Consider the following 25,988-nt stretch of genomic DNA (forward strand, 5'->3'; position numbering starts at 1 on the left):
TATTATCATATTGATAATGTTAAAATAGAAAAGTAAAAAATTTTGTTGAAATGATAGGGAGAAGTACAATTCTTAAGACTAGAATGCTCTAAAAATTATTTATTCTTTCTTTACATTCTGCTAATATACAACTTTCATTCACACAAACAAACATATAAATATAAATTCATATATATATATATATATGTTTTTGTGTATAATATAAAGAATATATTAAAAATGTAACTTAATTTAATTTAATATTCTACATGGAAAAAATTTACGTACATATACAACATACTAGAAACATTAAAAGTAATAAAAACGAACAAATTTAAATTGCATTTCCTATTGATCATAAGTTTGCGTATGTATTGTTGTGCATTTGGAGTTATCAACAATCATCATCATCATCATCATTATCATCATCATCACAGAGCGCACTTGTGTACCTAATTATAAGTTATATGCAAGTACAACAATAATTAGTGTTATATTCTTCTTATTAAGTACACTTAATTAAAGTTTACTAGAATCATGACTTTTAATGACTTATCGCATTATAATACTCACGTTACTTTTATCGGAATATTTTTACACAATTCTTTTTTACATTTCTGAGTGACTTCGCTGTTCTGCTGTACGCGAATTAAAGCTTTTCAAGCTCGGTTTTAACACAGAGAACATTTTTTCCGTCGCAGTTGGATGAATACTCATTTGTAATTCTGTTAATGATTCCTCTGTCTTTAAAATTAAGAAGATAACTTTAATCGGTTATAATCTACTATTGTAATTCTATACAAACAGAATATATATTACAGAATATATATAACAGAATATATATTACAGAATATATATAACAGAATATATATATATAATCTATAATGGAATAGAAATTTTACTTGTCTAAGTAATTGTGCAGCAGTATGTAATACTCTTTGCCATTTTCTCATTTCTATATTATGCAAACTTTCTTGCTGTTGCAATAAGTGAATCCAATCTTCTTCGGTTTTTGGTGTATTTCTACATGTTGAAAAATTAGAAATACTAATATAAACATCAATTTTATGTAGTAATTTATCATTAAACATTTAATGTACTAATACGTACTTTAATACATGTAAATCCATAATAGTATAGGCTGCTGCTTCTTCTAAGCCCCATAATTTATAATACAATAAACCATTAATTACCATCAAACATAAGACAGCAATCAATAGCATTGAACTGATTATCATATTTGAGTCACCTCGAGTAGCAGAAACTGCGCATGAAAAATTTGCACGTATTGAGTTTTATGAATTTCTATTCTTATATACTGTATTTTAATATCTTATTGTACCATTGATTTCATACCAGTATTATCATTAATATGTGGCATGTTTAAAGAGTTTTGTAGAGCGGAAGACGTATGATCTGAAGAATGAGTTTGTAAAGAAATACCAGGGCCGGTAGCACGACGTCGTCTTCTTGCTTTTCTTTTCACTCCTCCGCTTCCAGTAGTTTCTTCACATTCTACCGTTAGTGCTTTTATCAAGCTCGTAAAATATTCATCTATTCCAGCCCAACAATTTTTCTCAATAACGCCTGTTATTGTTCAAAATATATAATTATCACTTATAAATAAGAAAAACACATGTCACAAGTTCTTACTTTTTACAAAACCCCATACATTCTTTTTGTACTTTATTTGAGCATAAATTGCGATACTTGTTTCATTCTCAGAAGCGCTCGTAATGCAATAATGGAGTAATACAGAAAATGAATCTGCATATGGGATTCCAGCATTTACGCTTTCTACATCAATACTGTATAAATGACCAGGTCTGCTACATGGTAACATTATCTAAAAATTCCATTATAAGTCATCATTATTATATATAAACGAATTTGAGAGAACTACTTTAATAGGGCATTAGTAAATATAAAAGCACTTTGTAATTAATATATATATAATTGCTAATAGTTTTATGAAAATAACAACCTGAGTTTCTGAAATATGAGAGGTTCTTGGTCCAATAGCTTGAGACAATGCTATTGTAAACGATAAATTTCTAACTTTCTGACCAGTTTGCTCGTTTTGAGTCCATTCTGATTGTACTAGATCTAAATAGATGAATATTTCTGATAAGATAACGTCATAAATTAAGGTTAAATATGTTAATAATAAGTAAGTCATAAAAATATTCCTATATTAATATTATCATTTTTATAGACTTCTTATGACACTAAATATGTGAATTTGTATATCTCACCAGTAGTTTTACGAGCAGTTTGAAAATCTAAGAAAAATTTTGAGTTTGTAAATAGCAAGGTAAATAATTGATCAATATGAATAGGGAATGTAGCCTTGCTTATTTGACGGCCTTCATGTGGTGAGGTACACACTACACTGCCTCGAACGCCTAATTTTACTGAAATCATAATGATTAAAACATTTATATAACAATATGAAGAATAATTTAATCGTTATTAATGGAACATAGATAGCAACATAGCTTCAAAAGTTGAAGCAAAATGCAACTAGTTGATAATTATATTCCACTAATTTTAAATGACATTGTGTCATTGAGATCAAAGGATAATCGATATCAAAATATCAAAAGATATTTTTGGATTTTTTTGCAATGTATTTAAAAATAATCTAACTTTCAAACTTTCAAAGAAAATTTTAACCATTTTAAAAAATCATGTGTTTTTGTATTTTAAGAATATAAAGAAGGATCATATAAACATGAATTAATCTATAACAGAGTATCATAAAAATAATTTGGTATAAAAATTATTGAAAATAACTTTTTTCTACGGTACATCTGGCATAAACGTTTTAAAAATTCATCAAACGGTACAAGTAACAGTAATATAATAAATAAAAATGATAGTAAATAGAAGTCCATGATATTGGAATCAGTAAAATGTACAAACCATACAATTAATTCTTTCTTGCTTATCCATGTAAACATTATTCGAAACCTCTTGAATAATATCTGTTAGATACGAATCACATGTCACCAAGCGCATATCTTCAATGAAACGTTGAAAGAATAACTAAGCAGTTTTATTTTTAAAGGCTGCATATAATTACTATACTATGGAGCGTAGGTAGAAAAAAATTGGTTTAATAAGAAATTCTGTAATAGTAACAACCCACATATCGCGCGAAAATTGATGCTGATGCTAAAAATAAGTAATAAACGACAAATGTACAGTGGACATCATTATTTCAATGCTGAACTAATTCACGCGATTACAAATATTATCATTTATTCTTTTATGTAGATATAAAAATTGTATCTTTATATGGTAAAATATATTTATACCTTTGCGACATGTTTTGAGATCTATCTTAATATTATATTCTTCACATTTGTGAGGTAAGTAACATACATTCCTAATGTCAATGTCTTTTGTAGCGGAGGAGTTTCAAAAAGAGATTCAACAAAAAAAAAAAAACCACTATCAAAAACTTACATGCATGCTTTTCTGCTTCACTTTCTGTTGTATCACTTAGGTCTGTTGCATCGATAATAGGATCTGGTCGAGGCAAATGATGAACTTCTGTTTTTGTTTCAGAGATTGTATCTGGCACTCGAGTTACTGCATGTTCTGTATTACCACTTTCTACCTTTGATATAAAACACATCATTTCATAATGAAATTAAATTAAAATTAATGATATTGAAAAACAAAAATAGCACACTAACACCAATCATGCATTAATTTTTGATATGTTAATATATAAATTACCTCGGAAAATGATTCTACGGATAATCTTGTTGATAACTTCTCTTCATCAGGTGCTGGTAACGGCGGAACATAATCTTCATCATCCGATGTTAAACCCAATTCATCTCCATAACAAGAATGTACAAGTTGCCACATTTCAGGTGCATTCATTGGCTTTAAAAACAATTAATTTCTTATTTAGACACTTCGACGTCTAATTATATTGAAAGTTTTTATATCATTTTATATAAAACTAATACGAATAAATATTTGTAATATGTTCCGTATATGTTGTATAAATATGTATGTATATGTTGTATAAATGTTTGTAAAATAATTCTCATACCTCACCAATAAGAGCATTTTGCCATACACGGAATAACATTACATATGTTTTATCTCTTGCACCGAAAGATGTCAAGAAAAACTTATCAGTGGCAGTGCATATTAAAATTGCATTAGGTATCACAAGTGCAGTTTTTTCTTTGGTGATAGATGTAACATCCTTCCAGCGTAAACATACTAGAGTTTCCCAACTAAAAATATTTGCATAAAAGCATACGTAATTTTGAGATACATAAAGTCTTCCATGAACTAATATTTCACGTTGCAGTGCACACGAATAATCTAGAAATTATATATTTTCTGTTATGTTTAAATATATTTGTAATCTGATATGATTAATATACTAATATTATTATAATAGTGATAAAAATGATTTAAAATTTGGAATAAGTTTACAACAGAAGCGTTAAGAAAAATGAAGTATCAGTATTAACATGTACTATAACATTTTATAACATATTATATTAACATGTACTATAACATATTATATTAACATGTAACACCATGTACTATATTTTATTATTAAAAAATCTTACATGAAAATTAATTACTTACCGACAACTAATCTTTCATCATCTGGTACATCTTTAAATATACGCCTAAAATCATCAGATCTAGATTTGTAAGTTGGATATAAAACGTGATACCAAGATTTTTTTTTATTTCGTTCACTACTCCGTGTTTCTTTTTTACCCTCATGTGAACTTTTTACAGCCTGAGAAGAATCTGATGATTTGTTTGCTATATCTTGTTGTTGCTATATTATGTTTTTAAAATGAATTATGCATTAATTTGAGACAAAGAAAATTTTATAACAAAAGATGTTTTAATGCTAAAATCTTAAAATTTACTTGATGATCATCCAATTTGTTGACACTATTAGATTCCTTGGTACTTGAATCATGACTTGTTTTAGAATGATCTCGTTTATTACGCACTTTTGGACTAGGGCGTGGAGATAAATTTGGACTTGAAACTGGACTATCTTTCTTTTCTCCACTTGCGCCACTTTCTTGTACATTATCTGATATACCATTGCCTATGTTTGTTGCTGTTGGATTCTGATTTTCCAACTCGGTCATAACTTCACGGTTATATATTAACAAGTCCTCCATTGACTTATTCCTATTAAATTAAAGTTGCAAATCATTAAAAATAAAAATATATTAAAACAGCTACTTTAAAATATATACGCAAAAGAAATGAATAAACAATAAAAAAAAAAAAGGCAAAAATACAAAATAATGTGAAATAAGAATATCACTGTAAAATTCTTTGTAAAATTACATACATGTTTGTGGTTGGATATTTTTGAACAGATTCCACTTCAAAGTGCATAATATGTAATTATACAGTGTATTCGTAAGTTTTGTTTGATGAATGCTATGAACTTGTCACAATTTTAAAATAGAATACAATAATTTCTACCGAACGATGGCATTACAATACAATATGTACCGATAATGTAATGCACTATTTTTTACTGTTAATACATTTTATGAGAAGCAGAACATACGTGTGACTTTTTACGAACTGTATAATCGTTGCGGTAACGATAATCCATTTCAACTAAAAACGTAAGCCGTTACCGAACACGCATCAATCGTTGTCATTCATGTAGACTTATAATAACTATTAACCTTCTGTTTAATTATCAAGTTCGTACTTCCTTAACAAAATTTTTATCAATGTATATCAATGTTTAAAAAGAAACAAAAAGTACCGACAATGAGTGCTTCAAAAACGATCCACCATTTTGAAATGGCATATTCTCTTTTCCGGTCCGATACGAATCAAAATTTTCAAAAAATTAGCATGAACGTAATATTATAACATAGTTTAGTCAATAATCGTTTAGTAAAACAAAATAAAATGTATTAATTACGTAAAATAAAAGCTGGATAAATCTCGTGAATGTAGTTGTATCTTTTTCTATTTAATCAATGCATATATATTAAATAACACAGTTAGTAACAACATTCTTTGCAAAAGCCTTATGTATAGTATGTAATCATCAATTATCGAGAAATGGTCAGATATGTTAGTCCTTAAATTTTAACGTAATGTCTTTATTGTGATGTTTGCATAATAGTTTTCATGAATACTGCAAATTCATTAATTGATTACGTACAGGTACATTTATGTACATATAAATGTATATATATGTATGTATGTATGTATATATATATATATATATATATTTTTTATTTTTATACTTTAGTAATTGCATTTCACTTGTAATAGCGAGTACGTTATTAGTAAAAAACGAAATAAAAATTCATGATTACAAAAAGATATCCAATAATGTTAAATAAGCAGTTGTTGCAACACTTAGATGACAGACGATTAGATAAAGCACATGCATGTAGCATTCATCGCAAGCATCATCGTTTTTATTAATCTTGAGACATATTAGTTAAAAAATCTTGTACATATAATATTTAAATCGTTTGGTTGTATCGAGTTTGAAGATTATTTTTATTTTTTTATTCAAGAAACTGGAGTGTAATTTGAATCTTGATCATGGAATTTAAGAAGCCTAATCGATCTAGTAGCTGCACGTGGAAGTTAAACGCAACAAATTCACCACATACATGTAGAATGGAGTAAGTTTATAACAAAAGTATTAACCAGAAAAGAAAAAGATTAGAAGTATTAATCTAGTGTAATTGAAATTATTGTCATAGATACGTCATCGTCATACTCAGTGAAGAGATAGAAGGTATAATCAAATAATAACTTGCGGTATAATAAAGATGTAATTATAACATAAAAATTACAATTTACAACCATATCGTTGATTAAGTCCATTATACGTATAATAATTACATAATTACATAACCGTTTTATTTTATTTTTTTTATTAATGTAGGTTATATTTTTCTGTGAATAAATTTCACAATTCTTGATGTAGATAACATTGTATAATAGAAGAAACACACATCCGTATGTATGTTTTCTATTTAACTTCTTACAACTATGTAGTTATGTGACTTAAAAGTTGAACACATCTGTGTGTATATATGTTCTTTAAATTTTATTCATATATATTTGTCCATCGTTATACTATATTGTTAGAGCAGCATCGAATGATCCATGATTATAAGATTATTATTTTCGAAATTGGAATAATAAGTACTTAAAAATTAGAGTAAGAAGACTATAATTTATTACAAAAATTTGCTTTTTTAATGAAATTTTAGTTATAGAAAATTGAATTTCGTAAATCAATAACATATTATAATCATTTGAGATAGCAGAAAATATTTATTTCAAAGATCTAAAACTAATCTAAAGTTTTGGTTCAAAAATTCAAATAAATAATTCTTTTTGTCTTTCTTATTATACGTAGCATATTCTTTAAAAATAAAAAATACTTGGAAGATTTTAAATCAAATATAATACTGTTATTCTTAGTATTTGTATAGTATGCTTATTTACTTTGTTATGCAAGTGTTTATATTTTATACCAAGCTTCTTTTTCTTTTTTTGAATTTTAATGTTGATTTTTTTTTACATTGTATTAATATGATTTTTATTTCAGAAATGGCGACCGTACCAAGATACTTCCTGATATTTTAACTACTATTGGACAAACTCCACTTATAAAATTAAATAACATCCCAAAATCTTGTGGGATTAAATGTGAAATATGTTAGTATTAATTTTGCTTATTCAATATGTAATTTGGAAATTTGATATAATTAAATATTAGTTTATTTTTAGATGTAAAATGTGAATTTCTTAATCCTGGTGGTTCTGTGAAAGACAGAATCGCATATAGGATGGTGCAGGATGCAGAAGAGAAAGGCTTGCTAAAGCCAGGATATACCATCATCGAGCCTACAAGTGGTAATACTGGAATTGGTTTAGCGATGGTTGCTGCAGTTAGGGGATATAGATGCATTATTGTTATGCCAGAAAAAATGTCTGATGAGAAAGTGTCAACACTTCGTGCACTTGGTGCTGAAATTGTTCGAACCCCAACAGAAGCAAGTTGGGATAGTCCAGAGGCTCATATCAGCGTTGCACAAAAATTACAAACAGAGATACCAAATAGCATTATTCTTGATCAGGTAATGTCTCATATATGTGTACACGCGTTTGTATATTGTTATTGAATATCGTACAACTTTATTACTTTCTATTTATATTATATCGCTCAGTATACCAATCCAGCAAATCCATTGGTTCATTATGATCAAACTGCAACTGAAATTTGGAAGCAATGCGAGGGGAAATTAGATTATGTAGTAGCTGGTGCAGGCACTGGTGGTACTGTTTCAGGTATTGCGCGAAAACTGAAAGAATTATCACCAGATATAAAAATCATTGCCGTAAATCCCAAAGGAAGTATTTTAGATCCTGAATCGCAAGATTCAGAAGTTTGCTTTTACGAAGTAGAAGGAATTGGGTGGGTATAACATCCTTTTTCGTTATATCAAGATGCAGTATCTTTTTTTTTTTGCATTTTGAATGATCAATAAAATTGTTTTTAGCTATGATTTTGTACCTACAGTGTTAGATCGTAACGTAATCGATAAATGGGTAAATACCGAGGATTACGAATCATTAAATGCTGCTAGAATGCTTATACGTGAAGAAGGTTTACTATGTGGTGGTAGCAGCGGCTCTGCGCTTATAGCTGCCCTAAAGATAGCTAAAGATATTCCCGAAGGAAAACGTATAGTTATTGTTTTACCCGATGGAATACGAAATTATTTAACTAAATTTGTATCCGACCACTGGATGGAAGCTAGAGGATTTTTGGTAAATTATACATAATTTCAATCTATACAAATACTGTACGTCTGTTTTATTAGAAATTAAAATGATGTATCATTGAATAAATTGCAGCAAGCTACATGTCAAATTGAAACAAATAAGTGGTGGTGGAATATGAAAGTTTCAAATTTATCTTTTGATAAACAACCTTTGTTGAAGGAAAATACAGTAACATGTCAAGAAGCTATTCAAATGATTAAAAATACAGATATACAACTACTGCTTATTAGCGATAATGATATACATATAAAAGGTGTTATTAGTTTGAATAGAATTTTATCGAACATAATATCTGGTGCAGTAAACTATACAGACTTTGTAGAAAAGACTATGATTAAACAATATGTTAAAGTTAAGTATTCAGCATCTCTTGGATATTTATCACGGATTCTTGAAAAAGAACCGTATGCGGTAATTTTAGATGATGAACGCGATGATGCTTTTGTTGGAGTCATAAACCAATTTCATATTTTGAATTTTATTACTAAAAATAATGGATACAACATCTAATAATCATTCGATGTATCAGGTCTTAAACATTAACATACAATCGTTAAACCACTTTTAAGATTATCTTACTCGTTTGTTTCATTATAATTATGTTTTTCAGAGTTTTTACCTTTATTATACTCTGTAGCTACAAGAAAAATTGGATATATGTACTTGGATACTTATAACCAGCATCTCCAGTTATTTTATGCATTTAAATTAAATATTATACAATGCATTTAACGTATATAGGTACTCATTTTGAAAGAAATGTGAAACTTATTATATGATTAATTTTACATATTTGTAGAAATATAATGATTTTAATAAATAAATCCTTATAAAAATTATTTTGCATTAAAATATATGGTTTATGAAACTTCAATCAAATGTACGTTTTAACGTACTACCTGTTGTTACAACTAGACGAAACGTTATATTCTGATTCTCTGATTTTTATGAAAAACCTAGTCATTAAATATTATTTCGTAATATGTATTAACTTTTATTGAACATGATTTTGCATCGTATTTACGAGTATTAAATTCTTTGAACCTGTACATGAAATTTACAACTTGGTAACGTAGAAATTTCTGCATTAACGGTACTAATAATTCCGAGATTAGCTAAACTTCCTCTTAAAAGACCACAAGTAAATGTTAATAAACGTGGACTTTCCTGAAGATATTGTTTATTACTATTAGTACCTACTTTATTCAATAACCGAAATGAGTTGTCTTGTAATACATATACACCATGGTGATTTGTCCTTAAATTATCAATTTGTTTATGATAAAGACCAGACCAAAAATCAGTACAAATAAATTTTATCATATCCAATTCATCCTTAAACCGATTCCATTCCCTCGTCAATCGTTCAATGATTCTGTAGCCAACACTGAATCCCATCCATTCTAGTCGAGACAGCTCCTCTTCCCCTTCCTTTATACATTAGATATTATGTAGATATTATCGTACAAGTTATAATGTTTTTATAATATTTAAATTTCAATATCCAAAGTATCAGGATTTGATCCAACAAAATTGGATATTAAAATGAGAGTTTTAAGGTTTGATATTAAAATTCGTAAATTTGATATATTTATAAATTGATAATTACAAAAAATAATAAGACATTTCTAGTTTCTCTTTCACTGAGTGACTAATGCTTTATTGTAGGATTTAAAAATCTAAAAATATATTATCATAACAAATGATAAAAAATGTATTAATCGTATATTTATAGCATTAATACATTTCTTTATATATTGCTCAACTAGTGATGTGTATTTTTAAATATGTCAATAAAATTAAAGTATACAATAAAATATAACATTTAAGAGTTTAAAAGATAATTGTAAAAATAATGTTTTAAGAAAGATTCAAACTATTTTACCGTATTTAAACAAAAAATTTTAGTCAAATATATATAAAATGATAAAGGATATAAGGGGATACAAAAAAAAAAAAAAAAAAAAAAAAAAAAATAGGGAGAAATACCTATATAATATCACGTAGTGCAAAATTCTTGAATTATGTAAAATTTATGGTATTGTGCATAATTACCTTATTTTTACATGATTTACTCAGAGTATAATTAACTATCTCAGCGTGTAAATATTCGAAAAGGCATTCATCAGCTTCTCCGGATGCGTGAGAATTAGTTTTCGTGTCGATTACTTGTGGCCTCATATTGATATTTTAAAAAATCACGAGTTATTATTATAATATATAAATAATATATGCAATGTATGAATAGATCGTATATTATTTTATGTTCACAAAATATAAAGGCAATGCTACTAATCTGTTTACTATTTATACATTGCACAGTATAATATGAACATTTAACCTTATTTGTCTGGCTTTTATCATTGACTAAGAATTGAATAGACACGATATGCAATCATTCCCTACTCCCTACAAGCAGAGACGAGTAAGTAGAGAGATGACCAACGCTTATGGGCGAAATTTAACCAAGAATTGGACTGCGACGTGTATCTATGCGTATCTACGTTTATTTCCTTTCTGGTATAAATTTGCTTGATATACCGAAATACATACGTTAGGAGCAAACGCCCCTTCGAATATTCGAATAACGCATGAATGCGCAAATGAGATGTGTAAATAGAAACGTTTGGTAATGCAAAGTGTTCTGCGTAAAGCAGGTAATGATAAAAGCGTAAAAGTATAAGGCTTGATGAGGAGACGAGGTATGTAATAAAGATGTCGTCAATTATGATGAATTAAGACTGTAAAATATGTAAAAAGATTGTAGACGTTAGACTCCTGGAAGTTGATATAAGTAAGAAATGAATGAAAAGAGTATAAAATGTTAATAGGTAATACGTAAGGCAATATTTTGGATTTTGTGGATGGTAGAAGAACAGATTTGTTTAGTATTTAGGAGACTAAAGAATAAATAAAGAAAAAATAAATTTGGAAGATGTATATACGTGTTGTTTATTCAACCATTATTGACCATAAAGTATGAAATTAGGATTAAAATATAGATGATAGATAGATAGAATAGTCTTGAAAGATTAAGGATATGGTTAGGCTACGAAACATGTAGTAAAATGTACGGGCAATGGTATAGAGTACCATTAGCAAAGATAGTAACTATAACACAGAGATATATATATTGGTAAAGAATAGCACGGTTGAAATTTTGTAATTATCGGGATACTATACGGAAAGCGATTAACGTTAAATGACTTCTGTTTAAAGGAATGAAAGATATTAGTAATAAAATAGAATGCTATTATTAAAGGTAGTATTTATATAAAATTCTAGGAAATATGATGATAATTAGATCCGCGGTATAAACGTGGATGAAAATTGTGGCGCGTTACGGAATCAGGCAGGAAAGAAGAACGTTGGAAGAAGGTTTAGCGGAAGGGAATAGAGAGAAAGGAAATTGTTGAAAGGCGCAATGTTATTTGAGAAATGAAGGTTGGCACAGAAAGAAGAGAGAAATGTATAGGATTTGGTAAATTTAATATAAATGGTAAATGGGTGGCTAATGGAATAAAGGGTAGAGAATAATAGGATGTATCTAAAATATTTTTTTGATGAAAAGATAGAAGATAAAAGAGCGGTGATTGTGGAAAAAATGAATTAAGCATAAATGTTCGTTTAAGCAAGCAACACGTAATGAGCCCGATTAGCTTCGCGGTAAGCTGTCGGTGTCACGTAAAAAATAACTCTCGTGGTGATATATATATATATATATATATATATAAACTTTATTTCTCAAGAGTCGAAGGCCCTTGAGTACCAATATTACAATGCTCCAGTATCGGATTATAATTCAGACTGGCTCGGCCGTCATTATTCGGAGTCTAAATACTATGAAAATGATGGAGGGGATATTATTCTTGGAAGTTCCTTATCAGGATGGCGAGGTGTTAACTGTTCGGAGAATATTTAGAGGTGTCAACTGTCCGGAGAATATCTAGAGGTGGTCGCCTAAGGTGACATCAGGGTAAAAGAATTTGGGGTTACATCGGACTCGTAACATTTTGGTGGCGCGTTGGATTGTCGAGGCTGCGTGCGGAGCCCCGTTGTCGTTGCGGGAGGCTCGTTTCTTCACCTTGGGATTTCTTCCCCGGGGTGGTGTGTACAAACCGGCTCGAAGCAATGAAAGCTACCCGATTTTGCTCCCGTAAGCAATTTTTGTTGTACGTTTGGTAAGTATGGGAAGGAAGAGAAGAAAAGTACCGTGCCTAGTCAGGGTAGGCATGGCATGTAGATGGGTAAGGACACGAGCATTTATCGCACAATAGATTCAAATATAGAGGGAATTCTACCCTAAATATGCTATTCTAAATATAGAGGCATATTACAGTTACAAATTACAAACGTTATTAAATAAAACGAAGTAAGTAATTAAACGAATAATTGACCTACAACAACACACTAACGTAATCTTATATTAGAAACAGAATTAGAACAGAATTATCTGTGTGAAAATATCAGAATTACATGTATATTTAAGGATTAACGTAATTGTTGTACGAAGTTGAGAAAGTTTATTAATCGATATAAAATATTCTGTCGAATTGAGAAAGTTAACAATGTTGTAAAATATCTGCAGTTGTCATGAATCCAAATATTATATAAATTCATCTCTTTCTGAAATAGGTGACTATAGGTTGACCACTGACCAACTTCACGATTGGTTGTTATAGTTAATCTTTTGCACGATTAATTCACACTCCAAGGAATTGTAGGAACTTCCTTAGAAACTGTGCCAAGTTCTTCGTGTACAAAAGACCGTAAATTAACTACGTGTAGAGAAAATCATGCGAAAATTCGCCTCGGGTGACGAGGTATCGTCGTGGATAATCGTTACTAACCGAATTATCGAAAATTCGATGAATTAAAAAAACACGTATATGATCGATGCTGCGATCTATGGCAGACGGCCGGAACTGCGGGAAAGTAACAAGGAGCATAGAATGTACGAGAAGATATCTCAACTTCTGTTAGACAAGGAAAGCTATATTGTGCGACAAGGACAGACGTCCTTCTACCACTACTTTATACATTTAAACCATGAATTTCTAACATTTGAGCTATTAATTTATAACGTCTAAGACATTAATTTATAATATTTAAGCAAATAATTAACAACGATTAAGCTATTAATTTATAACAATTGAAACATTAATGGACAACATGTAAAACATTAATTTATAAGAATCAAACCATTCTTTAGGGCATCAATAAGTCTCTCGCTAATAGCCTAATAGATCGATAGATTTAACGAAGAAATACCTAACCACGATTACAGCCAATTAGTTGATGTTATTCGCTACAAAATTAATAACTGTATCACGTACAGCGACGCGGGCGGCACTGAAGAAAAAAAGCCATTTTACGTTACAACTATGACGAGTAAATTTACTCGTTTCACTTGAGAGGAATTAAAGAGGAACCTGAATTTTAAGTAAGCATTAAGTAAGAATTTTAAACATCGCAGACAGTGATGTAGGTGTTATTCAAGAAAAAAGAACATTTTATTTTTTAATTAGCACGAGTAAGTGTACAAATATCGATAATATAATATAACGTTTAATATGAATTTTATTCGTCTGATTATTTAATACCTTAACTAATTTCACAGTAACGTCATCGATTGCCGTTAGGCATTTTTTCCCTTTTTGTTCAAACTAACTGATAGTCGAAAATTAGTATCAAGGTGGTGTGAATTTAGTCTTAGTTTGTAGAAACCATTAAAATGATAAAAATGGATATCGTATTAAATAGTTAAAGATGCCAATTTACGATAAAAATTCAGAAATTGTTCAATTTGATTTTGTTATAATAAAAAAACCACCTCCAGCTATGTCAAAACATTGTTACCGTTTGATTAACGTTCCGACACGTTGTTAAGTTATATAAGGAACACGCAAGTCGCGCGCGAGCTTTTTCGTGCTTGAACTCCCGGAGAGTGAACATCGGAAAGGAACTTAAACAAAGGTAAATAAAAAAAATATCACATAATAACATTGAAACTAGTAATTTATAACGTCTAACCCATTAATTTACAACACTTGAGTAATTAATTTATAGCATTTAAGCTATTAATTTATAACATTTAAGCCATTAATTTATAACATTTAAACCATTAATTTATAACACTTAAGCTATTAATTTATAACATTTAAGGAATTAATTTCTAACATTTATGCCATGAATTTACAACATCTAAGCTAATAATTTATAACATTTAAGGTATTACTTTATACATTTAAACCATTAATTTCTAACAGTCAAACTATTAATTTATAACATTTAAGCTAATAATTTATAACATTTAAGCTCTTCAATTTACTACATATAAGCCATTAATTTATAACATTTAAGCTATTAAATTGTAACGTGTTAACCATTAATTTACAAGATTTAAACTACTACTTTATACATTTAAAACCATTAATTTCTAACAGTCAAACTATTAATTTATAACATATAAGCTATTAATTTATAACATTTAAGCTATTAATTTATAACATTTTAGGTATTAATCTGTAACATTTATGTCATTAATTTGCGACATTTAGACTATTACTTTGTACATTTAAACCATTAATTTCTAACAGTCAAACTATTAATTTATAACATTTAAGCTATTAATTTATTATATTTAAGCCTATTAATTTATAACATCTAAGCTATTAATTTATAACATTTAAGCCATCAAGTTATAACATCTAAGCCAATAATTTATAACATTTAAGCTATTAATTTATACATTTAAACCATTAATTTCTGTTGAAGTGGTCACCACTTCTAGGAAAACTCCATATCTGGTCTTTTTAACTTTCTCAAGCGCTGAAGCCATCGACAGCATATAGACAAAAGAATAGCAGGGAGGCAGACCATAAACTGTATACAGGCGACGTTGGCTTCGGGGTTTTCAGTTATAAAGTAACACTGCTAGCGTGCGGATCTGGACCAGCTCAAATTGTATTCCTGTATTCCACTATCAAGTCAAATATATATTTTGTATCTTACACTTTATCCACTCGTTTTTCTCTCTTTATATACTAAATAACCTCAACAATTTCTAACAGTCAAACTATTAATTTATAACATTTAAGCCATTAATTTATAACGTCCAAGCCATTAATTTACAACATCTAAGCCACTAATTTATACTTCTAGACCATTAGTTTTTAACATTTAAACTCTTAATTTATAACATTTAAGCTATTAATTTATAACGTCTAAGCCATTAATAACAACATTAAAACTATTACTTTATACATTTAAACCATTAATTTCTAACAGTCAAACTATTAATTTATTGCATTTAAGCCTATTAATTTATAACATTTTGGGTATTAATCTATAACATTTAAGCCATTAATTTGCGACATTTAAACTATTACTTTATACATTTAAACCATTAATTTCTAACATTTGAGCTATTAATTTATAACGTCTAAGACATTAATTTATAACATTTAAGCAAATAATTAACAACGATTAAGCTATTAATTTATAATAATTGAAACATTAATGGACAACATGTAAAACATTAATTTATAAGAATCAAACCATTCTTTAAGGCATCAATAAGTCTCTCGCTAATAGCCTAATAGATCGATAGTTTTAACAAAGAAATACCTAACCACGATTACAGCCAATTAGTTGATGTTATTCGCTACAAAATTAATAACTGTATCACGTACAGCGACGCGGGCGGCACTGAAGAAAAAAAGCCATTTTACGTTACAACTATGACGAGTAAATTTACTCGTTTCACTTGAGAGGAATTAAAGAGGAACCTAAATTTTAAGTAAGCATTAAGTAAGAATTTTAAACATCGCAGACAGTGATGTAGGTGTTATTCAAGAAAAAAGAACATTTTATTTTTTAATTAGCACGAGTAAGTGTACAAATATCGATAATATAATATAACGTTTAATATGAATTTTATTCGTCTGATTATTTAATACCTTAACTAATTTCACAGTAACGTCATCGATTGCCGTTAGGCATTTTTTCCCTTTTTGTTCAAACTAACTGATAGTCGAAAATTAGTATCAAGGTGGTGTGAATTTAGTCTTAGTTTGTAGAAACCATTAAAATGATAAAAATGGATATCGTATTAAATAGTTAAAGATGCCAATTTACGATAAAAATTCAGAAATTGTTCAATTTGATTTTGTTATAATAAAAAAACCACCTCCAGCTATGTCAAAACATTGTTACCGTTTGATTAACGTTCCGACACGTTGTTAAGTTATATAAGGAACACGCAAGTCGCGCGCGAGCTTTTTCGTGCTTGAACTCCCGGAGAGTGAACATCGGAAAGGAACTTAAACATAAGGTAAATAAAAAAAATATCACATAATAACATTGAAACTAGTAATTTATAACGTCTAACCCATTAATTTACAACACTTGAGTAATTAATTTATAACATTTATGCTATTAATTTATAACATTGAAGTTATTAATTTATAACATTTAAGCCATTAATTTATACAATTAAGCCATTAATTTATAACACTTAAGCTATTAATTTATAACATTTAAGCAATTAATCTCTAACATTTAAGCCATTAATTTATAACACATAACCTATTAATTTATACATTTAAACCATTAATTTCTAACAGTCAAACTATTAATTTATAACATTTAAGCTATTAATTTATTACATTTAAGCCTATTAATTTATAATATTTTAGGTAATAATTTATAACATTTAAGCCATTAATTTATACAATTAAGCCATTAATTTATAACACTTAAGCTATTAATTTATAACATTTAAGCAATTAATCTCTAACATTTAAGCCATTAATTTATAACACATAACCTATTAATTTATACATTTAAACCATTAATTTCTAACAGTCAAACTATTAATTTATAACATTTAAGCTATTAATTTATTACATTTAAGCCTATTAATTTATAATATTTTAGGTAATAATTTATAACATTTAAGCCATTAATTTATACAATTAAGCCATTAATTTATAACACTTAAGCTATTAATTTCTAACATTTGAGCCATGAATTTACAACATCTAAGCCACTAATTTATAACATTTAAGCTATTAATTTATAAATTTAAACCATTAATTTCTTACATTTAAGCCATTAATTTATACTTCTGGACCATTAATTTCTAACATTTAAACCGTTAATTTATAACATTTAAGCTATTAATTTATAACGTCTAAGCCATTAATTTACAACATTTAAACTATTACTTTATACATTTAAACCATTAATTTCTAACATTTGAGCTATTAATTTATAACGTCTAAGACATTAATTTTTAATATTTAAGCAAATAATTAACAACGATTGAGCTATTAATTTATAACTATTGAAACAATAATGGACAACATGTAAAATATTAATTTATAAGGATCAAACCATTCTTTAGGGCATCAATAAGTCTCTCGCTAATAGCCTAATAGATCGATAGATTTAACGAAGAAATACCTAACCGCGATTACAGCCAATTAATTGATATTATTCTCTACAAAATTAATAACTGTATCACGTACAGCGACGCGGGCGGTACTGAAGAAAAAAGGCCATTTTACGTTACAATTGTGACGAGTAAATTTACTCGTTTCACTTGAGAGGAATTAAAAAGGAACCTGAATTTTAAGTAAGCATTAAGTAAGAATTTTAAATATCGCAGACAGTGATGTAGGTGTTATTCAAGAAAAAAGAACATTTTATTTTTTAATTAGCACGAGTAAGTGTACAAATATCGATAATATAATATAACGTTTAATATGAATTTTATTCGTCTGATTATTTAATACCTTAACTAATTTCACAGTAACGTCATCGATTGCCGTTAGGCATTTTTTCCCTTTTTGTTCAAACTAACTGATAGTCGAAAATTAGTATCAAGGTGGTGTGAATTTAGTCTTAGTTTGTAGAAACCATTAAAATGATAAAAATGGATATCGTATTAAATAGTTAAAGATGCCAATTTACGATAAAAATTCAGAAATTGTTCAATTTGATTTTGTTATAATAAAAAAACCACCTCCAGCTATGTCAAAACATTGTTACCGTTTGATTAACGTTCCGACACGTTGTTAAGTTATATAAGGAACACGCAAGTCGCGCGCGAGCTTTTTCGTGCTTGAACTCCCGGAGAGTGAACATCGGAAAGGAACTTAAACATAAGGTAAATAAAAAAAATATCACATAATAACATTGAAACTAGTAATTTATAACGTCTAACCCATTAATTTACAACACTTGAGTAATTAATTTATAGCATTTAAGCTATTAATTTATAACATTTAAGCCATTAATTTATAACATTTAAACCATTAATTTATAACACTTAAGCTATTAATTTATAACATTTAAGGAATTAATTTCTAACATTTATGCCATGAATTTACAACATCTAAGCTAATAATTTATAACATTTAAGGTATTACTTTATACATTTAAACCATTAATTTCTAACAGTCAAACTATTAATTTATAACATTTAAGCTAATAATTTATAACATTTAAGCTCTTCAATTTACTACATATAAGCCATTAATTTATAACATTTAAGCTATTAAATTGTAACGTGTTAACCATTAATTTACAAGATTTAAACTACTACTTTATACATTTAAACCATTAATTTCTAACAGTCAAACTATTAATTTATAACATATAAGCTATTAATTTATAACATTTAAGCTATTAATTTATAACATTTTAGGTATTAATTTATAACACTTAAGCTATTAATTTATAACATTTAAGCTATTAATCTATAACATTCAAGCCATTAATTTATAACATCTAAGCTGATAATTTATAATATTTAAGGTATTACTTTATACATTTAAACCACTAATTTCTAACAGTCAAACTATTAATTTATAACATTTAAGCTAATAATTTATAACATTTAAGCTATTAATTTATACATTTAAACCATTAATTTCTAACAGTTAAACTATTACTTTATACATTTAAACTATTAATTTCTAACAGTCAAACTATTAATTTATAACATTTAAGCTATTTATTTATAACATTTAAGCTATTATTTTACAACGTCTAAGCCACTAATTTATAACATGTAAGCTATTAATTTATACATTTAAAACATTAATTTCTTACATTTAAGCCATTAATTTATACTTCTTGACCATTCATTTCTAACATTTAAACTGTTAATTTATAAACATTTAAGCTATTAATTTATAACGTCTAAGCAATGAATTTACAACATTTAAACTATTACTTTATACATTTAATCCATTAATTACTAGCAGTTAAACTATTAATTTTTAATGTTTAAACTATTAATTTATTACATTTAAGCATATTAATTTATAACATTTTGGGTATTAATCTATAACATCTAAGCCATTAATTTGCGACATTTGAACTATTACTTTATACATTTAAACCATTAATTTCTAACTGTGAAACTATTAATTTATAACATTTAATCTATTGATTTATAACATTTAAGCTCCTCAATTTACTACATATAAGCCATTAATTTATAACATTTAAGCTATTAAATTGTAACGTGTTAACCATTAATTTACAACATTTAAACTACTACTTTATACATTTAAACCATTAATTTCTAACAGTCAAACTATTAATTTATAACATATAAGCTATTAATTTGTAACTTATAAGATTTTAATTTACAATAATTGGACCTTTAAGTAACAACATTTAAAAATTTATTGTAACATTTAAATCATTAATTTACAACATCTGCCCTATTAATTAATAACAATTAAACAATTAATTTATTGCAGTCAAACTATTAATTAACGACATTTTAACCATTACTTAAAAACAATTGTAGCATTCATTTGTGGCATTTAAGTCATTACTTAATAACAATTAGTTCATTAATTTGTAACAATCAAACCATTAATGAACAACTTTTAAGCTATTACTTAATAGCAATCAAAGCATTAATTTATAATATTTAAACCACTAATTTGTAACATTGGAACAACGATATCATGGTAAAAACTGTTTCAACACAGTCTAGTTTAGATCATCCAAAACAGTCGCGATGATCTAGACCGGACTAATATCTCCTGCTGGGTGGGATGTCGTGGGCAACCGCGGGGTACGGGCGCTCTGGCCTTAATTATTCACAAGATAAATTCAGATGTAAAGTGCATTGTGATTCTATTCGGTACAATGATCCATCTTGGAACGAAAAATAAAAATCTCTTTTCTCTTCATCCTCTTGCTTACTACACAGAAAAAATTGTCCTCTTTATTTTTCGCTTCGCGGTCGCTTAATTCTTTCACACTGTCGCGTGATATACTCCCAAATCTCTTTACGTAGGCCCATGGTCAAGTAGGTTCGTACCTCGACATTCTGCCAATGGGTTGAATGCCGAGATGGATGTATAACGTTAAATAACCCATGGGCGGGTCTCTTGCGTAGTCACCTCCTCGTGGTGAGACCTGGTAATTGGCATCGTTTTCCAAAAAATTAATCCGTTGATTAATCTTTGGAAAACGATACCAAGCTAAGAACTACGCACCAGTCCGGTTTGGATCTCCAAATGCCGCGAACAGAATTTTGGATGATCCAGACTGGGCTGCACCGTGGGACACCGTTGGACAACGTTGGACACCGCGGGACAGCGCGGGACGCCGTGGAATGCGTGCTTTTTAGCCTTAATTAATCGTAAGATAGATACCTATGTTAAGTGCATTGTGAGCTCATTCTGTGCAACGATACTTATCCATCTTGGAACGAAAAATTGTACCCGCGATTTGTCGGTTCGCGATCGCTCAGTTGTTTCAAACTGTCGCGTGACGTACTCGCTCGTGCGTATTCCGGGTACGTGCGGGTCAACGTGCACTGGAAAACTCTTTGGATTCGTAAGGCGGCCCAAGCACACCTCAGTCTTGGTGACTGCTCGACGACTGCTCGACGTTCGCACCGAATCGCGGGAGTTGTCGTCGCGCCGCTGATGCTTGCGAATCTGTTGGGGATTCAATCGTGGATCTGCTCTCCTGTCCGATTGGTACTCCGGTACTCGGGCAGGGACCTGTAATTTCACGTCCTCCGTAATCCTGTTCGGGTCCGCGGGGGTGGGCCCCACTGTTCAGTTGGGGCCATGCCTTCGTAATCCTGTCCAGCGGCCCCTCCCCGGGTTCCACATGTTCAGTTGGAGTGTGTTAAGTTGCCGGCCTATGTGCTGGATCCATGGCTGGATCACCAGCGGATCACTGGCATCATCGGTCGGCGCCATCGACCGCGACTCGTATAAGTTTCGAACGGCGAAACAGGAATCGAGTTATGGTCAATATTTGGGCTTTCCGCTAATCCTTCGGGTTATCCGGTGCACGGGGGTACGTCGCGTAAGTTTGTCAGTTCGTTCGTTAGCTTCATTTTCTTTCATTCGTTCCAAGTTAAATAAATGTGTCTTTGATACCGAATGCTGCCAATAGGGATACCAATTATTGTACAATATTTGTACTGATCTATGTAATCGGTGTGTGGGAGATAGCTGTGGCGTTATATATGCTTTGCTCCACATTTGTAAAGATTCATGTAAGCGCTGCGTTGGAGATATGTGTTTCGCAGTTAGGGTACGAAACAACTATTTCTTTACGCAGGCCCATGGTCAAGTAGAGTCGTAACTCGACATTTTGCCAATGGGTTGAATGTCGAGATGGATGTATAAAGATAAATAACCCATGGGCGGGTCTCTTGCGTAGTCACCTCCTCGTGGTGAGACCTGGTAATTGGCATCGTTTTCCAAAAAATTAATCCGTTGATTAATCTTTGGAAAACGATGCCAAGCTAAGAACTACGCACCAGTCCGGTTTGGATCTCCAAATGCCGCGAACAGAATTTTGGATGATCCAGACTGGGCTGCACCGTGGGACACCGTTGGACACCGTTGGACGACGTTGGACACCGTGGGACACCGTTGGACAACGTGGGACAGCGTAGGACAACGTGGGACACCGTTGGACAACGTGGGACAGCGTAGGACAACGTGGGACAACGTGGGACACCGTGGGATATGTCTTGTCTCTCAAATCCATTCTGAGCCCGTTCTGTATAATGGTACTTATCTGACTTGGAATCTAGTATAAAAATCGATTCTTTTTTTGCATTGAATCTTGTAGTTATTTTGTGCACGGGAGTGCGTTGCGTAAGTCCATTGATTCTTTGGAAAGATCGCGAACGAACGAGTTCGCGCCGCGATTTTTCTTTCATTGTCTGTTTGTTTGGGCTTCTTCTTAGTTTCCCATTTTTAAGAGAAAATTATTGCGGTCATGTTAGAGTTTATAACTTTTCGATATATTCAAAAGTTTTGAGCCGCGAAAATAGAACGTTAAACAGTTTAGAACAATGACTCGAATGTCCCTTTTTCAGAACACGAAATTGTGCATGCAGTGTCAATAGGTTCGGTTAAATAAATTATTGTTTTATTTCCGATATATGAGATCATTCTCTTATTTCAAACGAATTTTTAATAAGTTATTTTATTGTTTCAAATTGAGTTATATCTCAATAATTCACTTATGGAATTCAATTTTTTGTTGTTGTTGTATTATGTGTATTTGCTTTGTTGTATTATGTGTGCTTGCTTAACGTCATAAACTTGCAACATAGTAACAGTTAGATTCAAATACCTCGAAACAAGTATTCTTTAAACATATTTAGTGGCGAACTTTAGAATTCTTGCAAATATTTTCCAATATTTATAACAGGCGACTATAGTGTATTAGTGCAATGTATATTTCGTATTCTAATAACGAAAATTCACAGTATATATTCTAATTGCGAACAGTATAATTCTTGAAATCGATTGCATTGCATTCACGGTATTCGTAAGCATTTGTTTGCTATCGAGATATATCTCACAATTTTCAACTTATAGTTTCATACTTGTTCCAGTTTCTTAATAATAATTTTTAAGTGTAAAGAAATAGCAGTATTTTCTAAATAAACGTTCCATAGGAAAAAGGAGAAAATTGTCGAAACAACGTTTCGCTTCTTTTCCACCCCCCCACCCCCGCCCTTAAACTGCTTTATTTTCAGGAAATATTTGTGACCGCGCGCAATGCGGTTGTAGAGTCAGTGTTTGCCACGCAATAGTTTCTTTTCAATATTTTAAAATCACGATAGTTTTGATCAAATTCGATCGAATAATCACACGCGAAAATAATAAAATTTTATCAATCAAATTTGTACGCGATATTAGAGTTATTGTTCGCCGATCATAATTTAAGCGGTCGCGGTAACGTAGTCTTTTATTTTTCTTTTTTTATATATTTATTTTTTTGAATATTCGTTTCCGGTATTAGAGTCAGTGCCTCGCTCAAGAGGATAAAGCCTCTCCAGGAGCTCAAGAATGTAAGTAGTTTTATATACTGTATTTCAATTTGTTCTATTTAGTATATTTTGTTTGAAATGTCGTTAATTACAAAATAAAAATGATGGATGATTTAGAAAGCTGTAAATGTCCTTTTTAATTGAAATAAAGTCTTGAAGTCTTAACATTAAAGTACAATAAAACTGTCTGATACTCATAAAAAATCACTGAATATTTGTTCTCAAATTTTTATATTAGATTTCCAATTTACATATTTATTAGAATTTAGTCTTTATTATTGCTAAAGTTTCAAGTTTGTTATTATATATTAACGATATTAATGATATCTTATGTTTTGTTATAGATATATCACTACTTCAACTCCTTCGTCTTCTTTGGGAATGTTTTAACAGTGGCTAAAAAGCCAAAAATGTAATTATCTTTACACATTGTACTTCAATTATGTATATTCTGTATATTTTTCTTTGATCACTATCAATTAAGAAATACAATTTTATTGAAAATTTAGGAGATTAGCATTTTCTGAGGTTATTCTTTTATTAAAATAAAATAATTATTAAAATCTTAATACCGAATTATGAAACAAATGACTAACATATTTCAGAAATCTTTAGATTCTTAATTCTTAGATTTTAAACTTTCATATTAGAGTTTCAGTTTTTACACTTATCAAAGTTTATTAGAATTTCAATCTTTATTATTACCAAAGTTACTAAAGTTAATAAACTTTCATTTTTCATTATCTCCAACTTTTTAAATAATCAGCAATCACTCATCGTGTTTTGTTCTGTAACAGATTTTTCGCAATCTCCATTTCCACCACTGGACTCTACACAGTTCCTGATAATATTCGCTGGGGTGGCGCAGCATCCACGATACGTCCTTTGTTTCTCCGCTTCGAACGGTGAGTCGCATGCATTTCTGTTCCTCCGGTCACTCAATCATGTCGTAGGATGAAAGGTCCGAATCGGCACGGGTGATCGGTTGTATTACGTAGAATTTTTTTGCGAGCATAGTGACCGCGGGTATTTCTTATACCCGTGAGTAGTAACACTCATTTTTTGAAATTTATCAGTTTAGGATAGGTCTTCTCGCACATCGCGATTATAATAATTAGTTTTTTAATAATTAGGTTAAACATATACACTTGAGAATATATTCGTGTTAGTTATAAATATGCATGTTAATATTCCGTATGAATATTTGCAAATGGCAAATATCTACACGAATATATCTGTATGACACGAATATACTTGATCTTAAGCAATAAATTGATCGTGACAATCTTAAGTCACGTTCGTTTATTTCACTTTGGCTAGAACTTAAAATATGAGTTAAAATTCATTTTTTCCGTACGAAAATGTGTGAAATTTTACGTGCAAGAAGACACTTCGCGACAGGCAGAATTTTTAATCAAAGCAATAATTTTGAACATTGCTTTTACATTTTCGAGTATTTGCTTTGATAAAGAGTTCGCCTGAGATTATTTCTTTCTTACTAATACATTTAGAGTCAATTATTCCATTTGATCGAGTCTCAGTCTTTTTCAATTAACGCTACCTTTTCTGCAATATTAAAATTTTCTTCCGATTTATTAAATTAATAAAGTAGAATTACTTAGTTAGTATTAAATTAATAAAATAGAGTTAATCAGAAAGAAGCAGCAAAGAACGTTAGTCCGTTAAATAAAAATTACACAAACTAATCATCTTTTCAGATCAGGATTTTCAGGTTTAATCCTTTCCGTGCCCATTGTCAGGATCTCATTCACGTGCCCAGGTGCTACTTGAATGGGAGAAAGACACT

At 29.6% G+C, this 25,988-nt stretch overlaps 3 protein-coding genes and 2 long non-coding RNA genes across 9 annotated transcripts; 3 read left to right on the plus strand and 2 right to left on the minus strand.

The window, feature by feature from the left end:
- Nucleotides 1-79: 79 nt before the first annotated feature.
- LOC126923220 (protein Aster-B) lies at nt 80-5,824 on the minus strand. Its single transcript, XM_050736477.1, has 14 exons — nt 5,342-5,824; nt 4,902-5,175; nt 4,606-4,807; nt 4,052-4,332; nt 3,727-3,879; nt 3,451-3,604; nt 2,235-2,393; nt 1,964-2,085; nt 1,633-1,825; nt 1,336-1,566; nt 1,090-1,243; nt 882-1,002; nt 553-723; nt 80-431 (listed from the first exon to the last, which is right to left on the minus strand). The coding sequence occupies exons 1-13, from the start codon at nt 5,386-5,388 to the stop codon at nt 589-591; spliced, it is 2,226 nt and encodes a 741-aa protein (XP_050592434.1). The 5' UTR covers nt 5,389-5,824; the 3' UTR covers nt 80-431; nt 553-588.
- A 535-nt stretch (nt 5,825-6,359) lies between these two features.
- On the plus strand, nt 6,360-9,674 carry LOC126923221 (cystathionine beta-synthase). Of its 5 annotated transcripts, none has more exons than XM_050736483.1 (7): nt 6,360-6,656; nt 6,738-6,772; nt 7,595-7,704; nt 7,766-8,126; nt 8,217-8,464; nt 8,550-8,820; nt 8,908-9,674. In XM_050736483.1, exons 4-7 carry the CDS (start codon nt 7,836-7,838, stop codon nt 9,343-9,345), a joined length of 1,248 nt encoding a protein of 415 aa, XP_050592440.1. In that variant the 5' UTR covers nt 6,360-6,656; nt 6,738-6,772; nt 7,595-7,704; nt 7,766-7,835; the 3' UTR covers nt 9,346-9,674. The 5 variants fall into 5 exon arrangements, with proteins under 5 accessions (XP_050592440.1, XP_050592435.1, XP_050592437.1 ...); XM_050736480.1 differs by having other exon boundaries at nt 6,361-6,656; nt 7,777-8,126; XM_050736478.1 differs by lacking the exon at nt 6,738-6,772 and having other exon boundaries at nt 7,777-8,126.
- On the minus strand, nt 8,907-11,190 carry LOC126923223 (trafficking protein particle complex subunit 6b). Its single transcript, XM_050736485.1, has 2 exons — nt 10,891-11,190; nt 8,907-10,266 (listed from the first exon to the last, which is right to left on the minus strand). Exons 1-2 carry the CDS (start codon nt 11,014-11,016, stop codon nt 9,865-9,867), a joined length of 528 nt encoding a protein of 175 aa, XP_050592442.1. The 5' UTR covers nt 11,017-11,190; the 3' UTR covers nt 8,907-9,864.
- Nucleotides 11,191-11,323: 133 nt separating this feature from the next.
- LOC126923226 (uncharacterized) lies at nt 11,324-11,775 on the plus strand. The gene is made up of 2 exons (XR_007713087.1): nt 11,324-11,537; nt 11,596-11,775. It is a non-coding gene; the product is annotated as an uncharacterized LOC126923226 (long non-coding RNA).
- Nucleotides 11,776-14,392: 2,617 nt separating this feature from the next.
- LOC126922978 (uncharacterized) lies at nt 14,393-15,855 on the plus strand. Its single transcript, XR_007713015.1, has 2 exons — nt 14,393-14,811; nt 15,613-15,855. It is a non-coding gene; the product is annotated as an uncharacterized LOC126922978 (long non-coding RNA).
- The last annotated feature ends 10,133 nt before the right edge of the window (nt 15,856-25,988 follow it).

This window comes from Bombus affinis, chromosome 13 (genome assembly GCF_024516045.1).
Source record: "Bombus affinis isolate iyBomAffi1 chromosome 13, iyBomAffi1.2, whole genome shotgun sequence".
In the NCBI taxonomy this organism is placed as follows: domain Eukaryota; kingdom Metazoa; phylum Arthropoda; class Insecta; order Hymenoptera; family Apidae; genus Bombus; species Bombus affinis.